We start from the raw sequence: 18,942 nt of genomic DNA, 5'->3' as shown, positions 1-18,942 counted from the left end.
GAAAGCGCGCTCATCGAGTTCATCTGTGAGAACCGGGACATCTTTGCATGGAAACCTTCTGACATGCCAGGTGTACCGAGAGAACTCGCTGAGCACACTCTTAATATTGATCCAAAATTTAAGCCAATCAAGCAATTTCTCCGGCGGTTTAATGAGGAGAGGCGAAAAGCCATTGGTGAGGAAGTGGCCCGGCTCTTAGCGGCCGGGTTCATCGTTGAAGTCTTTCATCCAGAATGGCTAGCTAACCCAGTGCTCGTGCTCAAGAAGAACGGCACCTGGCATATGTGTGTGGATTATACGGATTTAAACAAGGCTTGTCCGGCTGATCCTTTTGCTCTCCCCCGTATTGATCAAATTATTGATGCTACGGCGGGTTGTGAGCGTTTAAGTTTTTTGGATGCTTACTCTGGATACCATCAGATCAAAATGGCAGTTAAGGACCAAGAGAAGACGGCGTTCATTACCCCTTTTGGAGCCTTCTGTTATGTGTCTATGCCGTTTGGGCTCAAGAGCGCCCAGGCGACTTACCAGCGGTGTGTACAGAATTGTCTTCATAATCAGATTGGGCGCAACGTTCATGCCTATGTGGATGATATTGTGGTAAAATCCAGAGAAAAGGAGACCTTGATAGACGATCTGAGGGAGACCTTTGGTAATCTCTGGGTCTATAAGATGATGCTTAACCCGGCCAAGTGTGTCTTTGGTGTTCCTGCAGACAAGCTCTTGGGTTTTCTGGTTTCTCATAGAGGCATTGAAGCTAACCCGAAGAAGATCAAGGCAATCACCTCTCTGGCTAAGCCGGCGTGTATAAATGACGTCCAGCGTCTGGCGGGTCGGATCGCTGCTTTAAGTCGATTTATAAGCCGGTTGGGTGAAAAGGCCATACCGCGGTATCAGATGATGAAGAAAACAGATGACTTTGTCTGGAGTGATGCTGCCAACACCGCCTTTGAGGATTTGAAAAGACAGTTAGCTGAACCGCCAGTTCTTGCTGCTCCTGTTGATAAGGAGCCCTTATTATTGTATGTAGCCGCTAACACGCGAGCCGTCAGTGTGGCCATCGTGGTGGAGCGCAAGGAGGCGGGTAAGGAACATCCGGTTCAGCGGCCGGTCTACTACGTCAGCGAAGTACTTATTGAGTCCAAGCAACGGTATCCACATTGGCAGAAGCTCGTTTATGGGGTATTCATGGCAAGCCGGAAGCTTAAGCAATATTTCCAGGGCCACCCCATCACTGTGGTTAGTTCTGCTCCTTTAGGAGATATCATCCAAAACAGAGAAGCCACAGGAAGAGTCGCTAAGTGGGCCATTGAGCTTGGGCCTCATGGTTTAAAATATGTGCCACGCACGGCTATCAAATCACAAGCATTGGTAGATTTCATCAACGATTGGACAGAGCTGCAGATGCCTGAAGAGAAACCGGATAACACATACTGGACTATTCACTTCGACGGGTCCAGGCAATTGGAGGGCTCGGGGGCTGGAGTCGTGTTAGCTTCCCCTCGAGGTGACAAATTTTGTTATGTACTACGGTTGATGTTTCCCTGTACTAACAATGTAGCTGAGTACGAGGCCTTGCTCCATGGTCTTCGGATGGCCAAGGAGATGAGCTTAAGCCGGGTGAGGTGCTTTGGCGACTCAGATTTGGTGGCCCAACAAGTATCAGGCAAGTGGGATTCCAAGGACCCCCTCATGGCGGCTTATCGCCGTGAAGTTGATGCCATTGCTGGGCATTTTCAGGGTAACCAAGTAGAGCACATTGACCGCAGAAAGAACGAGGCGGCTGATGCCTTAAGCTGGCTGGGCTCTCAGCGAAAGCCGGTGCCGCCTAATACTTTCTTGGATATTCTGCATAACCCTTCTGTCAAGTTACCTACAGAGGAAGACTTGGCTATTCCAGACCCTGAAGCACAGTTGGTGGCGGCTCTTCATGTTATCCCAGATTGGACAGTGCCATACTTGGCTTACATGACCCGGGGAGAATTGCCTGAGGATGAAATTTTGGCCAGAAAAATAACCCGGCGGTCTAAGTCAATGATAATTGCCAATGGTGAGTTGCATCATCGCAGTACCACTGGGGCTTTTCAGCGTTGTGTTTCCCCTGAGGAAGGGCAAGAAATTTTACGAGAGATTCACGAGGGGGATTGTGGCCATCATGCCGGCTCAAAATCCCTTGTGGCCAAAGCTTTTCGTCACGGTTTTTATTGGCTGACGGCTCATGCTGATGCAGAGGACTTAGTCAGTAAATGTGACGGTTGTCAGAAGTTCTCAAGACGTGCTCATGTGCCGGCTCAAGAGTTGAGGATGATTCCAATCACTTGGCCGTTTGCAGTCTGGGGGCTTGATATGGTTGGACCTTTCAAAAGGTCCAAGGATAAGAAGACCCACCTCTTGGTGGCAGTTGACAAGTTCACAAAGTGGGTTGAGGCAGAGCCAGTTAGTAAGTGTGATGCAGCCACGGCAGTTCAGTTCATGAAAAAGGTGATATTTCGTTTTGGTTTTCCACACATCATTATAATTAACAATGGTACCAATCTGTCTAAAGGCGCCATGGAAGAATTTTGTCAACGAGAGCATATTCGACTTGATGTTTCATCAGTGGCTCACCCCCAATCCAATGGTCAAGCTGAGCGAGCCAATCAGGAAATCTTGAAAGGCATCAAGCCCCGGCTTTTGGTCCCTTTGCAGCGGACGCCGGGTTGTTGGGTGGAAGAGTTACCCTCTGTGATATGGAGCATCAATACTACTCCTAATAGGTCTACGGGTTATACGCCTTTCTTCATGGTTTACGGAGCCGAGGCGGTTCTCCCTAGCGACATCCGCCATGACTCGCCTCGTGTGGCGGCTTATGTTGAGACGGATAATGAACAAGCGCGTCAGGATGCTCTTGACCTGTTGGATGAACAGCGTGATATAGCAGCAGCTCGCTCGGCGATTTACCAACAAGACCTGCGCCGCTATCACAGCCGCCGGGTTAAGTCCAGAACCTTTCAGGAAGGTGACTTGGTGCTCCGGCTCATCTAGGATCAAACAGATGCACACAAGTTATCCCCACCTTGGGAAGGGCCCTTTGTGGTCAGCAAGAACTTGCACAACGGGTCATACTACCTCATCGATGTTCAAGAGCACAAAGATTCACGTAAGTCGGAGGAGGAGACCCGCCGACCGTGGAATATAGCTCAGCTTCGGCCTTATTACACTTGAGCCACCGGCTCTCATAATGTCCATACTTCCGTGACAATGTATATATTATGATAAATAATAAAGCAGGACCTCTGTCCTTTTTTCCCCTCAAAGGTAAATGTGTCATTGCTATTTCTATTATGATCTCACATGGTCATTTGGGGGCTGATCCGGCTTACGATCGTATTCGAATCTAGCCGCTAAAAATTATGATCACTAGGGGGCTTCCTGTTCAAACATAGGTCACATTCGAACCAAAGAGAACATAGCTGTCGATACCCTTTTGATTGGCACACTGCCGAGCTCATTGGGGAGTTTTCTTGGTCATATTTGAACCATAGTTCAACCCCCTTTGAGAACCGACGTGGATCGTATTCGAATCAGCGTCGTCAACTCTCAAGGTCATTTGGAGGCTTCCTGTTCAAACATAGGTCGTATTTGAACCAAAGAGAACATAGCTGTCGGTACCCTCTTGATCGGCAGCGCCAAAGCCACTGGGGGCTATATGATCGTATTCGAATCTTAGCTTGGCCCCTTTGGGGCGGTTTTCTGGTCGTATTCGAACCAGAGGCCTTAAGGTTTTTTGAAATTTCTTCTTGCAAACAATGTTTTGGATTTTACTTGAAGTTCTTTTTGATCATATCTAAAGTATTCACGGGTGGTTTTTATTCCACCGGCTTAACCTTGATCAGTAACGTTGATAGCACATAATAAATATTATATGTGCTGATAAACCGCAGTTGGTTTCTCAACCTCATTGTTCGGATCACATAGACCGGCAGCATAATCGAAGGATCACAGGTATGCTGTTATGATTATGTCTCAAAGATATGATTGAGAACCGGTTTTTATGATTGTTACAAACTCCGAGTTATCTGTAAAATATATGACCCTCCAGGCGGTAAGCCGCCAAGGTACTTGTGATTTGTTCTATATGCAGGACAATTAAAGCAAGGAAAGCAGAGGATCAGGATAATACGGGTGAATATAAGATGGCGGCTTAAGAAGTGTTGAGCGCCACACAAATGCGCAATGGCACGACAACATTAAGTATTTTCCTACTCTATTACATGACTCTCCGAGTCCAAAAAGTGAGGCATTGTTTTTTATCAAGGCATAACCATGAGCCGCCTGAGGGATCACAGGTGTTGTTGGGCTGAAGCTTCCGGTTCATCCCTTTCCGCTCCTTCGGCTGTTTCCCTGTCCTGGAAGGTTGATGATTTCCAGTCAATGCCACTCAAGGCTTCAAATTCAGCTTCATCATCAATTAACCCGGCCGGATCAACTTCAGGGGCGAAAGAATGCTTATGAGGGGGAGGGATCAGACTGATTGCCTCATAGTGTGGTGTTGGAATTCTCTGATTATCGGCGTCATAACCCGGTTGATATTTGCTAAGATCCGTATCATTACCGATCAGAGTGGCCACAGGACGTACGTCCTTCACGCAAGCGGCGAAATCCTTCTGGTCAAATGGGGTGCCATCCTCCTTCAAACTGGGATACCCAAGGGCGATGTCGGCCGGGTCTAGCTCCGGTAGCCACGCCTTGGCCCGACTTAAAGCAGCTATGGCTCCGGCTCTCGCAGAAGCTCGTCTCAATTCCTGGAAACGTTGAGGTAGCACGTCAAGCCGCCTTAGCACATCCGCCAGATGAGTGGGAATTTCATTTGACAGAGCCACGACGGCTAAGGCGCGTTGTGACCCGGTGTAGAGTTGTTCCACCAGGGTATAAACAGCCTTCAGTTTTGTCAGGATGTTCTGGTTGAGATTGGCACTCCTGGAGCCTGCATTACAAGGTCAGGTGAGCTGAGGACAATTGAGATGTTTGTTGAAAAAGATTCATGCTAGCTAACACTTACAGAATAACTTACCAAAGATTGCTGAGACCATCTGAGATATATGGCGTTTTAAGCCGGATAGCTCGGCGGTTGTTTCTGCAAGAGTGGCCTCCGCTTGTTCGGCCCGGTTGAGTAAAGCGGTCTTCTCATCCGCCCAGGCCTTTCTTTCTGCCTCAAACTTCTTTTTCAATTTCTCTTGTGCGGATATACTGACTTCAAACTTGGAATTCGCCTTTTGGGTTTCAGTTTCTTGAGTTTTCAGGCGATTCTTCAAGTCGGAGATTTCTGATTCAAATTGCTTAATGGCGTCATGTATAAATTCTGGGTTACAGTTAGGATTATCATAATGCAACATTAAGTCCCAAGCACTTTGCAAGCAAATACACTTGGCACTTGGGGGCTAATGTATGCTAAAGCGCTCTAATTACAGTGGCGGTTCATGGAAATAAAGTCCCAAGCACTTTGCAAGCAAAGATACTTGGCACTTGGGGGCTAATGCATATTGCTGTTCAAGTACTTGGTTAAAATACGGTGAAGACCGGTTCAACCATGTTGTTTAAGCCGGCCCTTGGGTGCTACCGGATAAGCCGGTTTTCTTACAGTGATTATTAAGCTGATGACAAGTCTATAACATATTTCATCATAAGTAATAGACTTGGGGGCTGGCCTAGTAAGGATAACTAAGGAACAAGCAACAAGAGTTATACCTCAGATTTTTGGTGTATCTGTCTCACCATATCAACTTCCAGATCCCGGCTGTTGTGCACTTGGTTTACATAACCAGAGACGATTTCTCCAATACTCAGATGAGCATAATCAGTGACATCCAGCCGGGTTTTGCGACGTTCCAGAAGTTCTTCTTTGGCAGAGCACTTGGCCAGCGCAGTGGGGCTTCCCAGTTCAACGAAGTCAGTCCGGGTGATTTCGACGTCCGGGTCATCCGCCTTGGCCGGGCTAGGGTTCTCCGGATCTTCAGAACCTTCCATGGCTTGTTCGAAGAGCGGATCAGTGGTGAGAGTCGGAGTGTCATGGGCCGGTTCTGGCGATGGCTCATGAGCGGAAGTATCAGCAGCAGCTGCTCTGAGCTCCGGTTCAGCAAAGACTGGCTCTTCGGCCGGCTTACTTTTCTTCGTCCTCTTGCTGGGCTTTACTTGTACACTGAAAATTAAAGGGTTAGTACAAAAAGCATGAGTAAGATAAGCACAAGATAAACAGATTATCATTACCCTGGAGCAGTTTTGAAAGCCGGCATGCTGGACTGCATTGATTCGTCGGAGGAAGGTGAAGTTCCCTGATAGTTTGAGTCAGAAGAATTGAGTGGTTGACGAGTAAAACCCGCCAAAGGATACAAAGAATATAAATCAGAGATAACCTCAGCCCGGCGTTTTCTTGTTGCATCGGGTAAGCCGGAGGAGAGGTCCGCATCTTTACTGGCCCGGGTCTGCCTCCGACTCTCGTGAATCTGTTGCTTCAAAAGAAATTGAGGATCTTGATAAGCTAAAGATGTGAAAATCTTACTTTCCGGGTTACCGTTCGGATTTTCTGTCGTGGCAAAGGCTCGGAGTCGGAGGAAATTATAGTTACCTCTTCAGTTACTGCATGACTTGCTCCTGTATCCTCCTGCTGATAATCAGTGTCAATAAGATGGTTAAAGAAGGAGCCTAAAGAGTCAAGAGTTACCTCTGACTCGGAGGTATCATCTAGATGAAACATGTCCGAGGCGCTAGGTTTGTTCCCCTTCTTACGGGCAGTGGCTTTTCTGGCGGCTTTCTTGGCCTTTCTAGCCTTCTTTGCAGCCTCATGGTCATACTTGACCTTTCAGAATTTATCACCAGCCTGTAAAGTATAGCAAGAGTTTGAGTAAAGATGAAATTGTCAAAATGGAAAGTAAGATGCTCAAGTTAATGGTTTACCACTGGAGCCGGGTTAGCCTTGCAGAAAGGACTTAAGCCCGTTTTCCCGCAATCTGCTAGGTTCTCGTTCAGAAGAGACTTGGTCATGTCATCAATGAAATCCTCAGGTAAGTCGTCAGGACTGTGCCGTAGAGGATCATTTTTCTGGCCTGTGTAATCGCACATCAAGCCGGGGCGGCGGCTCAAGGGAATCACCCGCCCGGCAATCCAAACCCGTACCAAGTCAATGCCGTTCAGGCCGTTCCCCAGAAGAGCTTTGATCTTGTTGATAGTGGGGGCAAGTGTTTGACGTTCAGCCGGAGATAATTTATCTGGTAAAGGGTGAGTTGACTGCAGGCGCAGGGCGCGAAAGCCGGGCAAGGGGTTCTCATCAGCCGGAGAAGTGTCTTGACAGTAGAACCAAGTTTGGTTCCAATCTTTAGGGTGACTCGGCGGCTCGGCACAAGGGAAGAGGCAGTCTCTACGTCGTTGGATTAAGATCCCACCAAGTTCCAAACTGGGCCCGTGGGCACATTCGTTTTGACGGTTCAGATAAAATAACTCTTTGAAGAGTAGTATGCTGGGTTCTTCTCCAAGGTACACCTCACAGAATACTTGGAAATTGCAGATGTTTGACACGGAATTGGGTCTGATGTCTTGAGGCCGCAGGTCAAAAAAGTGCAAGACGTCTCTGAAATTTTTTGAGCCGGGTGGAGCAAAGCCCCGGCTCATGTGGTCAGTAAAAATGACAACTTCCCCATCCTTGGGTTGAGGTTTTTCTTCTCACGGGTCAAGAGCGCGATAAGACAAGATCTCTTTCTTCGGCAGATGACCACTCTTCACAAAACCGTCTAAGATGCTATCAGTGACGGTGGATTTAACCCAGTTGCATGTGATAGGTGCTTTGGGAGCCTTGGGCGGCATTATGAAGGATGGAAGCCTATGACAAAATACAATTTCCGGTTCAAATTTAAGCCGGAGAAAATACTTCAATTCATATTCAAGATGGCGGCTTACGAAGGGGCCTAATGATATATGGCTAATTATGTCAGATTGTTTAAGCCGCCATGGGAAACAGTAGCAATTAACTTATTTAAATCCACTATGAGTGATCAGGATCATTCATTGAGCATTGCCTCGTTAAGCCGGCGGTAAGAGCCGTCATGGATAATGGGTACAGTTTTTGCCTAAGTGTCGCACAAACAAGTTTCACAAGTTGCAGCTGTTATTTTGGATCAAATGGTCGTTCAGAAAAGAAAATATTCTAGACCTAAAAACAGGTACAGATGAGTTCGGGAGTTCTAGTGAGGCCTTTGTACGAAGGAAAGGGATCTGCCAGTATTAAAAATGGACGCGAAATAGCTACCGCATAAGTTTCCATATTGCTTTTGGATCAAATAAGGCCGCAATGGAAGAACTACGAGGAGACCGTGATGAACCACGAAGAACAGGGAAGAACTCGGAAACCCTAATGCAGATCTGACGTTCGAGGAGGAGACTTACGGCTGCAGATTCACTGCGGAGAATCGCCGCTGTTCTCTGGTCGATTCAGGTTGATGCGGCGGCCAAGTTCGACGAAGACGAGGTGCTCTGTTACGGCGGCGGCGGCGGAGCTCGAGCGGCAGCAAGGTCGAGAGAGGAGGAAGATGATAGGAAGGGGGAGAATGAGAAAAGACCTGGTCGTGCTTATTTATAAGGGAGGACTGATAAGTGGGCGCGAAAAACGAGGAGGCCGAGAACTTGATTACCCAGCGGCTCCGACACCTCGATTTTCGGGATGGTTATTAAGATAAAGATCCGTTGGGATATGACAGAATAAAAAATGAATTTAATGGAAGATGACGTCATGGCGGGTTATCAGGAATCCAGAAGATGACGTCACGGCGGGTCATAACTTTTGCACAGGCAGAAGCCAGAAGTTTTTTTCTTAAGGTATTGAAGATCGACATGAACTAGTTCAAATCAATCTGGGGCCTAATGTTGGGGATATAACTACTGGCGTAACCCGCCCAGGAGGGGCCGGGTTACGTTAAGGTAATTCATCATATGAAGCCCAATATCAAAGCTTGAAGATGGCGGTTCAATAAAGGGCCTAAAGCCCGTAGGTGATTTAAGGCCCGTAGTGATAAACCGTCGTAAGGGCGTGACTTGTGTTGTAAGGCAAGATTAACTAGTTACCAAGCCGGATACTGTTTATAAGCCGGCCGGGACTCTGTAGGCCGCGGGGGGTCACCCGTGTATATAAGGGGATGACCCGCCGGCGGCTTAGGGGAGATAACATCAAATCGGTAGCCAGGCATAGCGGATTCGCTCCCTGGTCATCGAAACCTTAGTAATTCCACCTCAACTGGAGTAGGCTTTTACCTTCACCGTAAGGGGCCGAACCAGTATAACCCTCGTGTCCTTTGTCCCGCTTTAACCCCTTTAAACTTCTTAGTTGCGATGGCTCCACGACTAAGTCCTTTCACAAGGACATCTGCCGTGACTATTCCACGACACATCGTGTAAAGACATATAGGCACGAAGACATGTAGAATTGCATTAGTCTGATCACAAGACATCACATGTCATCTACTAGTATAGTTTAGTACCTATTCTATTAATTCAAATATTATATTTCATGCAATCAAATCTAACCAAAATATATTTCAACTAATTCCTGCAACAATCGTTGGGGCATCATCTATTGAAATTTCTCACAATTCTATTTTTTTACAGTAGTCCTTCAATATGTGCATTCTTTTTAACATCAGTACAGACGCAAGCGCTCATACATATGCGCATACACTCATCCCTATGAACGCATACACGCACACCCTACCCTTATGAGCACCTTCGAGAGACTGAGCCGGCATGTTATCTTGAAATTTACGAAGTCACCATAGGCACCTCGTCGTCGACGGGAACGTCTCCTCCCACTGAAAGCGCATCACCGAAAATCCTGAAATAAATCTAGGAATAATGTAAGCATCAGGACTTGACCCTGGTGGGCTGGGGATACCACTGCCCCTTCAACCATCTAATCACAGATTGGTACGCTCCTTCAATATGTGCATTGATGCAATTTCCTCTCTATACAAGTCCCTGAAATATGTCAGCTGTGTTTATCCGAACCGTCCAAATTCGATCAGACGATTGAGAATATCTGAACCAACGGATAGAGAAAAACCTCCCCTTATCCCCTCTCGCCCTCGTCCCGGCAAAAGCTTCAGTTTTCCACCGCTCTTCGCCAATGGCTTCCTCCACTCTGGCCTCCGCCCCCTTCCTCCCGTCGCTCCCCAGTCCAAACCACAGGCGCCTCTCCCTCCGCTACCCCGCTCGCCGTCTCGGGGTGGCCGCCTCCGCGGCTCCTAAGGGCGCGGCGGCGTCGGAGGCGGCGAGGGAGCGCCGGCGTTTCCTGGAGCGCTACGGCCTCAACCCTGACGACTTCGAGGAGGATGCCGAGCCGGATCCCAGGGTTTGCTCATCGACCCCTTGGTGCTCTCGTTGTATTACGTTCCGTCTCTCTCTCATCTGGGCTGATTTGAGTGGGTTTTCTGTTTTGCAGGAAGAGAGGAGGAGGGAGAGGCGGATGCGGCGGTCGGGTAGAGGGGAGGAGGAGGCCGCTCTTGCTCCTGCCAGGCCGGTGGAGCGCCGGGAGACTCATAAGATGCTTCAGGTTTGGACCGTAACCGCTTCCTAGGTTCTGATTCGTGTATGATCTTCCCAGTGCGGCATTGCTTGTTAGCATGCTTGTGGAGTGCGTTCGTACGTTCATGCGTTTTAATCCTGGTACCTTCTAGTGATTATACTAATGCTTGCACACTGTGCATTGCGTTTTGTTTGAGATGAATTGAGAGACCACATCCACATGTCTGTGATGGTCGATGGTGGTGGCATAGCACCGTGGCCACTGGCCACTGCTTGGGGGACATATAGCTTGCTTCAGAATTGTAGTAGTGTAGTCCTTATGGATACAGTTTGTGTTTTATGTAAGTGTTGCTTTGTCTGTTCCAATTTTGGCTGCCCCATGATTTGTGGTCCTTGCATTTAGGCACCTGTAAAATTCCTCAGGTGGTCTGATGCATCATGTCTGCGTATTATTTTATGATGGGCTCATCTATAAGTTATGGAAGCAGTCAAACAATGCTTATTTTTGTATCATCTCGGAATGCACGGTATATATCATTTTGAACAAAGCTAAAGCTGGGGACTTGGGCTGCAAGTTGAATCCAGATATGAATGTTGAGCCTGATGCAGCCATGTTGTTGTTACAAATATGTTAGGTTCTGTAAATGAAATCAAGTAAAGGCTGCAACTTCTGAGAAAGAGCATGCTCTTGTTCATATGCATGGGTAAATACAAGACACTATTTGTTTGTGACTAATTAGCAACCATTAAAACTAAGGACGTCGATAAGTGCCACACGTGTGGGCGTTAGGGGGTTTGCCCACACATTTCGTGTGGTGTGTAAGAGGAACAGCCCACACACCTATGTGTGGGCAAAACAAGTAATGCCCACGCACCTCTTTTTTTCCCTCCCGATCCCTCTCACACGCGTGCGTGTGGGCGAAATAGATAACGCCCACACGCCCCATACGTCAGGCCTCGTACCTCGTGGTCCCGCACGCCCCGCGTACAGTCACCGCGCGTCCCACGGTTGCCATGGTCCAGACCCTCGTCCATGTTCGTTTAGCTGCAGTTGCCATGTCGCTGAACTTCGGTTGCCATGTCGGGCAACTACAGTTGCCATGGTTGCTCAACTGCAGTTGCCATGTATGGTCTGGTCTACTGCAGTTGCCATGATTTCAAAACTTAGGAGTTGCCACCCACTAACACTAGGCAGTTGCCATGTAGCACTACAAAAAGGCATGGCAAAAAAACATGTTCGGGTAAAAGAGAGAGTTGCCATGTTCTCACAAGCACGCTAGGGCAGTTGCCACGTAAAAGAAAGAGTTGCCATCTGCTTACGTGTACGCTAGGGCAGTTGCCATGTACCATGCAAAAACACATGGCAACTCGGGTAAAAGAGAGTTGCCATCTGCTTACAAAGCAAAGCTAGGGCAGTTGCCATGTACCCTGCAGAAACACATGGCAACTGCCAGCTTTGGGTGTGGGCGAGGAGACAGGCGTGTGGGCGAAGTGATAAACGCCCACACACCAGCCCCCTCTGCGTGCGTGAAAACTGGTGTGTGGGCGAATTGCTAAACGCCCACACACCAGCCTCCCGTGTGGTGAAAAAGGACGTGTGGGCGACCGGATGAATGCCCACACACCAGCTTAGTCCTACGTGGCACATAAAAACTGCTAGAACGCGCTAAGATTCGTGCAGAATTGGTTGGACGAGGATCCATGCGTGTGGGCGAGTTGCCAGACGCCCACACGTGTGGGCGTTAGTGTTTTCGAAAACTAATGGCGAATGCACTACCTGTTGCCTACTTGTCTTCTGTAAGAAAGGCAGGTGTTTGGCACAACTCACTGTTTTTCTGGCTAACCAAATTGTATCTAACGTAGTCATAAATTTCAGAATTGGAGATCTACCATTTTTCATGGATCCTGTAAGCATGTCCTTGTGATGGGTGTAATCTGCAGGATATTTGCACGAACTTGTTCATACACTTTTGCCTACAAGTCTCTCTAATTAATGTAACACTGCGGTAGTTTTAGATTGAAAGTTCTTTTGATTCTTTCAGGTACTAGCTGGGAAAGTACGCAGAAGAAAACTACTATCACCAAAAGATAGGAATGTTCGTCCGATGATGGAAGTTGTCCGAGGAGCAGCCTTTGACATTATACAAGTACTACTTAGCTTGATTTGATTATGTCAGTTGTACAAGTTTCATCTTCCGGATGTGCTAATAGATCTTTGTTGGTTGTTGGCTATGATTTGCAGTCAGCTGGTGGTTCTCCTGCTTCACTCAAACCTGGTCTGTGGTTAGACTTGTACAGTGGTACTGGATCTGTAGGAATTGAAGCTATGAGCCGAGGCTGTTCACAGGTTTTTCCGGAGCTTAGTCGAAACATCAATATAGAACAACCAAATATTCAAATGCATTTTCCTAGATCAAATTTTAGTGTATTGTTTTTTAATTGCTAAGTAATACGGAGTATCTTCCACAGAGTAGTGAGCCCTTGAGCATCCATTTATGTGCTATGTAGTCTAATTATGTGTAGAGTAATTAGAGTACATAGGTATATCTGCAGTCAACATATATTCAATTTTGTACACGCTCTTATTTATTAGTCGCGAATGCTAGAAATCAACATGGTCCTGGCTATGAAGAGAATGAATCATTCTTGACATTCCATTTGTATCTCAATTCAGATGGGAAAAATTATGATGCTGAATCTAGCTTTGCAAGTTATTAAGTTATTTTGAAATGCTTCAAGTAAAGTACACAGAAATTCTTGTGTATGACTATTTGTACTGAATGCATGCCTATCATTCATTAATTATGCACGAGAGCACAAACCTATTCAGAATTAATCTAGTTATACAGTTTGGAGTTAGCTTTCTAATTCTGTTAGATACAACTGTGTAAACCTCTTTTGAGGTTAGAGACAAAAGTAGTTAATTCTGACTTGTTAGACGATACAAATGATTTAATGTGATTCATCCGTTCATCTTTTTGTTTATTTCCTTTAGGCGCATTTTGTTGAGTTGGACCCTTGGGTTATTTCTGAGGTTCTTAAACCTAATCTGGACTGTACTGGATTTCTTGATACTTCGCACATACATATGCTCCGTGTCGAGAACTTCTTGGACAATGCTGAAAAATCTAAAGGTATGCTTTTGTTTTTTTTGGAAGCACAACATCACTAACTTAAGTTAACGAGGTGAACAATGAGACAATTGCAAGTAAACTAGGAGGAAAAGATATTCTATGAAGGCATGCGTGCAATACAAAAGCTAGCAGATTGACACATTGACATCCTTGTCAGCGTTACGATGCAGTTCATGTGTTAATGAAAATATCAACCAAATCTATTGCGTACAAGTAGTATTTGAAACAATGATGTGATGACCGTGGTTATGATAGACAGTTCATGTACGTGTTGTTACGTAATAAAAGTAGTAATATATGCCAGAAGTGCAGCTGTGCAGAGAATATCAGAGCATGTATATGACTTGTGATACATTTTCTGCAAGATAGAACTGCATCTCCTATACTTTAGGCAGCATAGTTGTTGAAATGTGGTCAGATTTTGTGTGAGGTAAATCGCTGAAGCAAGATTTGGCTTATTTGAACGGCAATTGTTTTTCTGTTATCTGACTACAACTTTCTGACCTTCCCTCCCTCAGGTAGATATCCTTCTTTTGATTATATTAGCGTAACGCCGCCATATGTTGAGGTCAACTACAGTACACTACTCGATCAGCTTGCAAGGTCCCCGTTGGTTGGAGAAGATTGCTTCATTGTGAGCTCTGCGTTCTTTGTAAATAGTACTCCCTCTTTGTAAACTAATACTCCCTCCGTCCCATAATATAAGATCGTTTTTGACACCTTATATTATGGGACGGAGGGAGTATAAGATATAATGATCTTATATTAGTTTACAGAGAGAGTAATCATAACTGTTTGGTTCTTTATGCATATTTCTGACCATGGTATATTTCTCCGTAGCTAGTTGAGTACCCACTGAAAACAGATATGCCTGAATCCTGCGGAAAGCTAATAAAGGTACATGTTTCTTACACTTTACTCCACTCAAATACTGACGCAAGGCTTTCTGGATTCCAGTTGCTCACTTATTCTCAAAAAATATCGCAGATAGCTGACAGGAAGTTTGGTAGGACAAACCTGCTGATTTATGGGCCAACCTGGTCAGAGAAAAAGAAAGGAAGGATCCTGAGATAATTTGTGCAACACTGAGGCAGGTTTTGCACACAAGGTGATCTTGCTTTATTTCCATGTCCAATTCTTCACCAGCAGTAGTAAACTAACATACACGCTCTTCAGTACCCATTTTGCAGACCAGTACTCTCTCTGAAGACCGTATATTATGAACAACACCAAGCGAAGTTGGCGCTTCGGCGCTACGGAGATCATCACTGCTCTCGGCGATATCCCCTGTGAATTTCCTACCGGCGTTAGCCCACCAAACGCGAAGATGTCATCTCACCTAGGGGAGTAAAATCCTCCCATTCTGGTTGGCATATCCAAGTCACGTAAGAAAGAAGGCCTCTCTCCTTTCCAAGGCATCAGCATCAGGCCATTACGATGTCGCGTTTCATCAGCACCGTCCGGTAGGGACACGCCCCCTGTACGTTCTTGATATGCGCAATGGCTCGCTGTTCGACTCCATATATGGTTCAGCCTACCCACCTCATGCTTCAGGGGAGTTTATTTCCACCATGCGGCGATGCATTCAGCAGGCTGAGTGGCAGACTCTTATCTGTACCGTTTAGGCTAACGTGCTCTGTATCTCCCCGTAGAATGATCATGGACTCATGGTGCCTGGCCAATGAAGGAAATGAGTTGGCCTTTTGTATTTTGCTACATGCTTGTCGCCTGTGCGCTATGCTCTTTCTGAAACTGACGTGATAATGACTGGCAAACGTGTGCCAGTGCGACCATACGAAGCAATCGGCTGACCCCTCTTCCTTGCGTCGCACGCGGAAGAGTCTGGATTGTGCGTGCATGATCCGCGCTGGAGTTGCATGATCTCAACCGTTAAAAGGGAGTTGGTACTTTGGTAGGGTCGCCTCTACCTCCACGGTTTTTTCCTCCCCGTATCTTCCCATCCACTTTGGTTTTCTTTTAGTTTTTATTGATAATTTCAACAGATGCCGCATGAATCTATATCTATACCTATACCTATACCTACTATTAAAGGAAATAGGTATTCTTGGTTTGGCTTAGTTTGGTTTAGTCCTTTTCATTGATTTTTGTTTGGTATGAGCGCACGCTAAAGTTTCGTAGGGTTCGCTCGTACACACGGTAAGCCGTCTGGGCCAGGTACTTGTATGTGGATGGGCCTTCTATGGACGGTCTACAAACTGCAAAAAATAATTGGGTCAATATAAATCAACATTGTGGGAATTGACCGCGGCTTAAATACGATATTTAAATAGATGTGGCTAATTAAAGAAAGGATTGTGGGTAAACCGGTGGAATAAATAAAGAACGATTGTGGGAATAGGTATAGTTTGGTTTAGTCTTTTTCATTGATTTTCGTTTGGTATGAGCGCATGCTAAAGTTTCGTACGGTTCGCTCGTACACACGGTAAGCCGTCTGAGCTAGGTACTTGTATGTTGATGGGCCTTCTATGGGCTTTTATGGAGACCGCGAAAGAATTGGGTCAACAATAATCAACATTGTGGGAATTGAACACGACTTAAATAGAATATTTAAATAGATGTGGCTAATTAAAGAAAGGATTGTGGGTAAACCGATGGAGTAATTAAAAGAACGATTGTGGGCTTAATAAATGGAATATTCAAATAAATGGGGCTAATTAGATGAAGGATTTGGGGTAAAAAGGTAGGATAATTAAAAGGAATGATTCATAGGCTTCATTGTGGCGGGGCTACTAAATTAGAAAAGGAAGGATTTGATTCCCGACTAAAACGGGTGAGGACGTCATGGTAATTAAAGGAAGGATTATGCTGTAAAAAAAACTGAAGGAAGGATTATACTTAAACGGAGTTAGTGAGAGATTATGCCCGCAAAGAAAATATGGACACGGATAAATTGCATCCTATTTTTTATGTTCATTTTGTAAAAGGATGTTGCATTGCATGTTCTTCGTAGTGCATCCGGTGCTACGCGACATTATGCGTGCACAAAACATCAATTTTTTTTCGTTGCAACGCACGGGCATATGTGCTAGTAAAAATCAATGTAAATAGAGTAACTTGAAATAATAATAAAAATTGGTACTTTCCAAAACCATGTATTGCGTTAACTCAATCAAATCAAACAAAATCAATTTATTATCAAAATCTTAACTCAATCAAAACTTTATTTGTCTTCCCCTACTCATACCAAAAATTAAATCAAATGTTACCAAAACCTCGACTAAATAAAAACTTCCCTTGTCTTTCCCTACCTGTTCTCAAATCAAATTAAGTCTTATCAACATTTAGAAGACCGTGAGTATACGGTATACGTCGGACATGATTGATATTGAATATATATGCCTTGGTTGCAATGCACGATCAACTAACTAATCATACTAGAAGGGATGACTCTGGAACCCTCGAGAACGCTTCACTAACTCAAATTCTGCTTGCATTTAGTTTAGCTCCTTTTTTACTTTCTGTTTGTAGTTTAGTAAAGCCCTCCTAGACATGATGATACAACACGGAAACGGCGGTGGCTACGCGGGCTCCATGCCGTGAACTCGTTGCTCTCCCGGGCGCGCTCTATTTGGATGGCTATGGGGGCTGCTCATTGATAACCCACAAGTATAGGGGATCACAACAGTTTTTGAGGGTAGATTATTCAACCCAAATTTATATATTCGACACAAGGGGAGCCAAAGAATATTTGAAGGTATTAGCAACTGAGTTGTCAATTCAACCACACCTAGAGATTATCTATTTGCAACAACGTGATCAGTAGCAAAGTAATATGGTAGTTTTGATAATAGTAACAGTAGCAACGGTAACGGTAACAGTGATAGCAGTAATTTTGTAGCAAGTGTAACAATGATGATAAAGTAGTAATTTAGCAAGAACAATATAAGATAAATTCGTAGGCATTGGATCGGTGACTCGTTGGATGATATTCATCATGAGACAGTTATAACCTAGGGCGATACGACACTAGCTCCAGTTCGTCAATATAATGTAGGCATGTATTCCGTAAATAGTCATACGTGCTTATGGAAAGAACTTGCATGACATCTTTTGTCCTACCCTCCCGTGGAAGCGGGGTCCATATTGGAAACTAGGGGATATTAAGGCCTCCTTTCAATAAAGAACCGGAACAAAGCATTAACACATAGTGAATACATGAACTCCTCAAACTACGGTCATCACCGGGAGTGGCCCCGATTATTGTCACTCCGGGGTTGCCGGATCATAACACGTAGTAGGTGACTATAACTTGCAAGATCGGATCTAAAACATGGATATAATGATGATAACATAAGCGGTTCAGATCTGAGTTCATGGCACCCGAGCCCAAAGTGACAAGCATTAAGCATGGCAAAGTCATAGAAACATCAATCTTAGAACATAGTGGATACCAGGGATCGAGCCCTAACAAAACTAACTCGATTACATGATGAATCTCATCCAACTCCTCACCGACCAGCGAGCCTACGGAGGAATTACTCACTCCCGGTGGGGAGCATCATGGAATTGGCGATGGAGAAGGGTTGGTGATGACGAAGAACGAAGATCCCTCTCTCCGGAGCCCCAAACGGACTCCAGATCTGGCCTCCCGATGAAGAACAGGAGGTGACGGTGGCTCCATCTCGTGGATCGCGATAATTCTTTCTCCTTGATTTTTTTTGGAAAAATAGGATTTTATAGCGTCGGTTTTAGGGTCAGCGGGGCCACCAGGTGGGGACAACCCACCTGGATGCGCTAGGAGAGGGGGCGCGCCCTGGTGGGTTGTGCCCACCCAGGGGCCCCTCTCCGGTAGGTCTTGGCTCCAGAAATTCTTATATATTTTTTAAAAATTCCTCACGAAGTTTCGTTCCATTCCGAGAACTTTTATTTCTGCACATAAACAACACCATGGTAGTTCTGCTGAAAACAGCGTCAGTCCGGGGTTAGTTTCATTCAAATCATGCAAATTAGAGTCCAAAACAAGAGGAAAAGCGTTAGGAAAAGTAGATACGTTGGAGACGTATCAACCCCCCCAAGCTTAAACCTTTGCTTGTCCTCAAAAAATTCAGTTGATAAACTGAAAGTGAAAAGAAAAACTTTTACGAACTCTTTTGCTCTTGTTTGCATAAATAAGCTTAAACAGCACCCAGGTTTTCAACCAACATTATAACTAACCATGCCGACAATAACTCCTAAAGATTATATTGACTCATATCAATGACATAATCAGCTAGCGAGCAATAATAAGGTATCTCAAACGGCAACA

At 45.5% G+C, this 18,942-nt stretch overlaps 1 protein-coding gene across 1 annotated transcript; it reads left to right on the top strand.

Annotated features, from left to right (window-relative positions):
- Positions 1–10,064: 10,064 nt before the first annotated feature.
- Positions 10,065–15,392, top strand: LOC109783868 (uncharacterized). The gene is made up of 9 exons (XM_020342451.4): positions 10,065–10,369; positions 10,460–10,570; positions 12,585–12,689; positions 12,785–12,889; positions 13,538–13,676; positions 14,195–14,310; positions 14,517–14,573; positions 14,664–14,784; positions 14,853–15,392. The coding sequence occupies exons 1-8, from the start codon at positions 10,145–10,147 to the stop codon at positions 14,748–14,750; spliced, it is 945 nt and encodes a 314-aa protein (XP_020198040.1). The 5' UTR covers positions 10,065–10,144; the 3' UTR covers positions 14,751–14,784; positions 14,853–15,392.
- The last annotated feature ends 3,550 nt before the right edge of the window (positions 15,393–18,942 follow it).

This window comes from Aegilops tauschii, chromosome 4 (assembly GCF_002575655.3).
Source record: "Aegilops tauschii subsp. strangulata cultivar AL8/78 chromosome 4, Aet v6.0, whole genome shotgun sequence".
Classification (NCBI taxonomy): Eukaryota; Viridiplantae; Streptophyta; class Magnoliopsida; order Poales; family Poaceae; genus Aegilops; species Aegilops tauschii.
Note: the sequence above shows the minus strand (reverse complement) of the source record. Positions and strands in the feature narration are given on the sequence as shown.

Coding starts and splice junctions, on each gene's coding strand:
- LOC109783868 (XM_020342451.4), top strand. CDS start 10,145: ATGGCTTCCTCCACTCTGGCCTCCGCCCCCTTCCTCCCGTCGCTCCCC. Junction 10,571..12,584: donor AGACTCATAAGATGCTTCAG/GTTTGGACCGTA, acceptor TGATTCTTTCAG/GTACTAGCTGGGAAAGTACG. Junction 13,677..14,194: donor CAATGCTGAAAAATCTAAAG/GTATGCTTTTGT, acceptor TCCCTCCCTCAG/GTAGATATCCTTCTTTTGAT.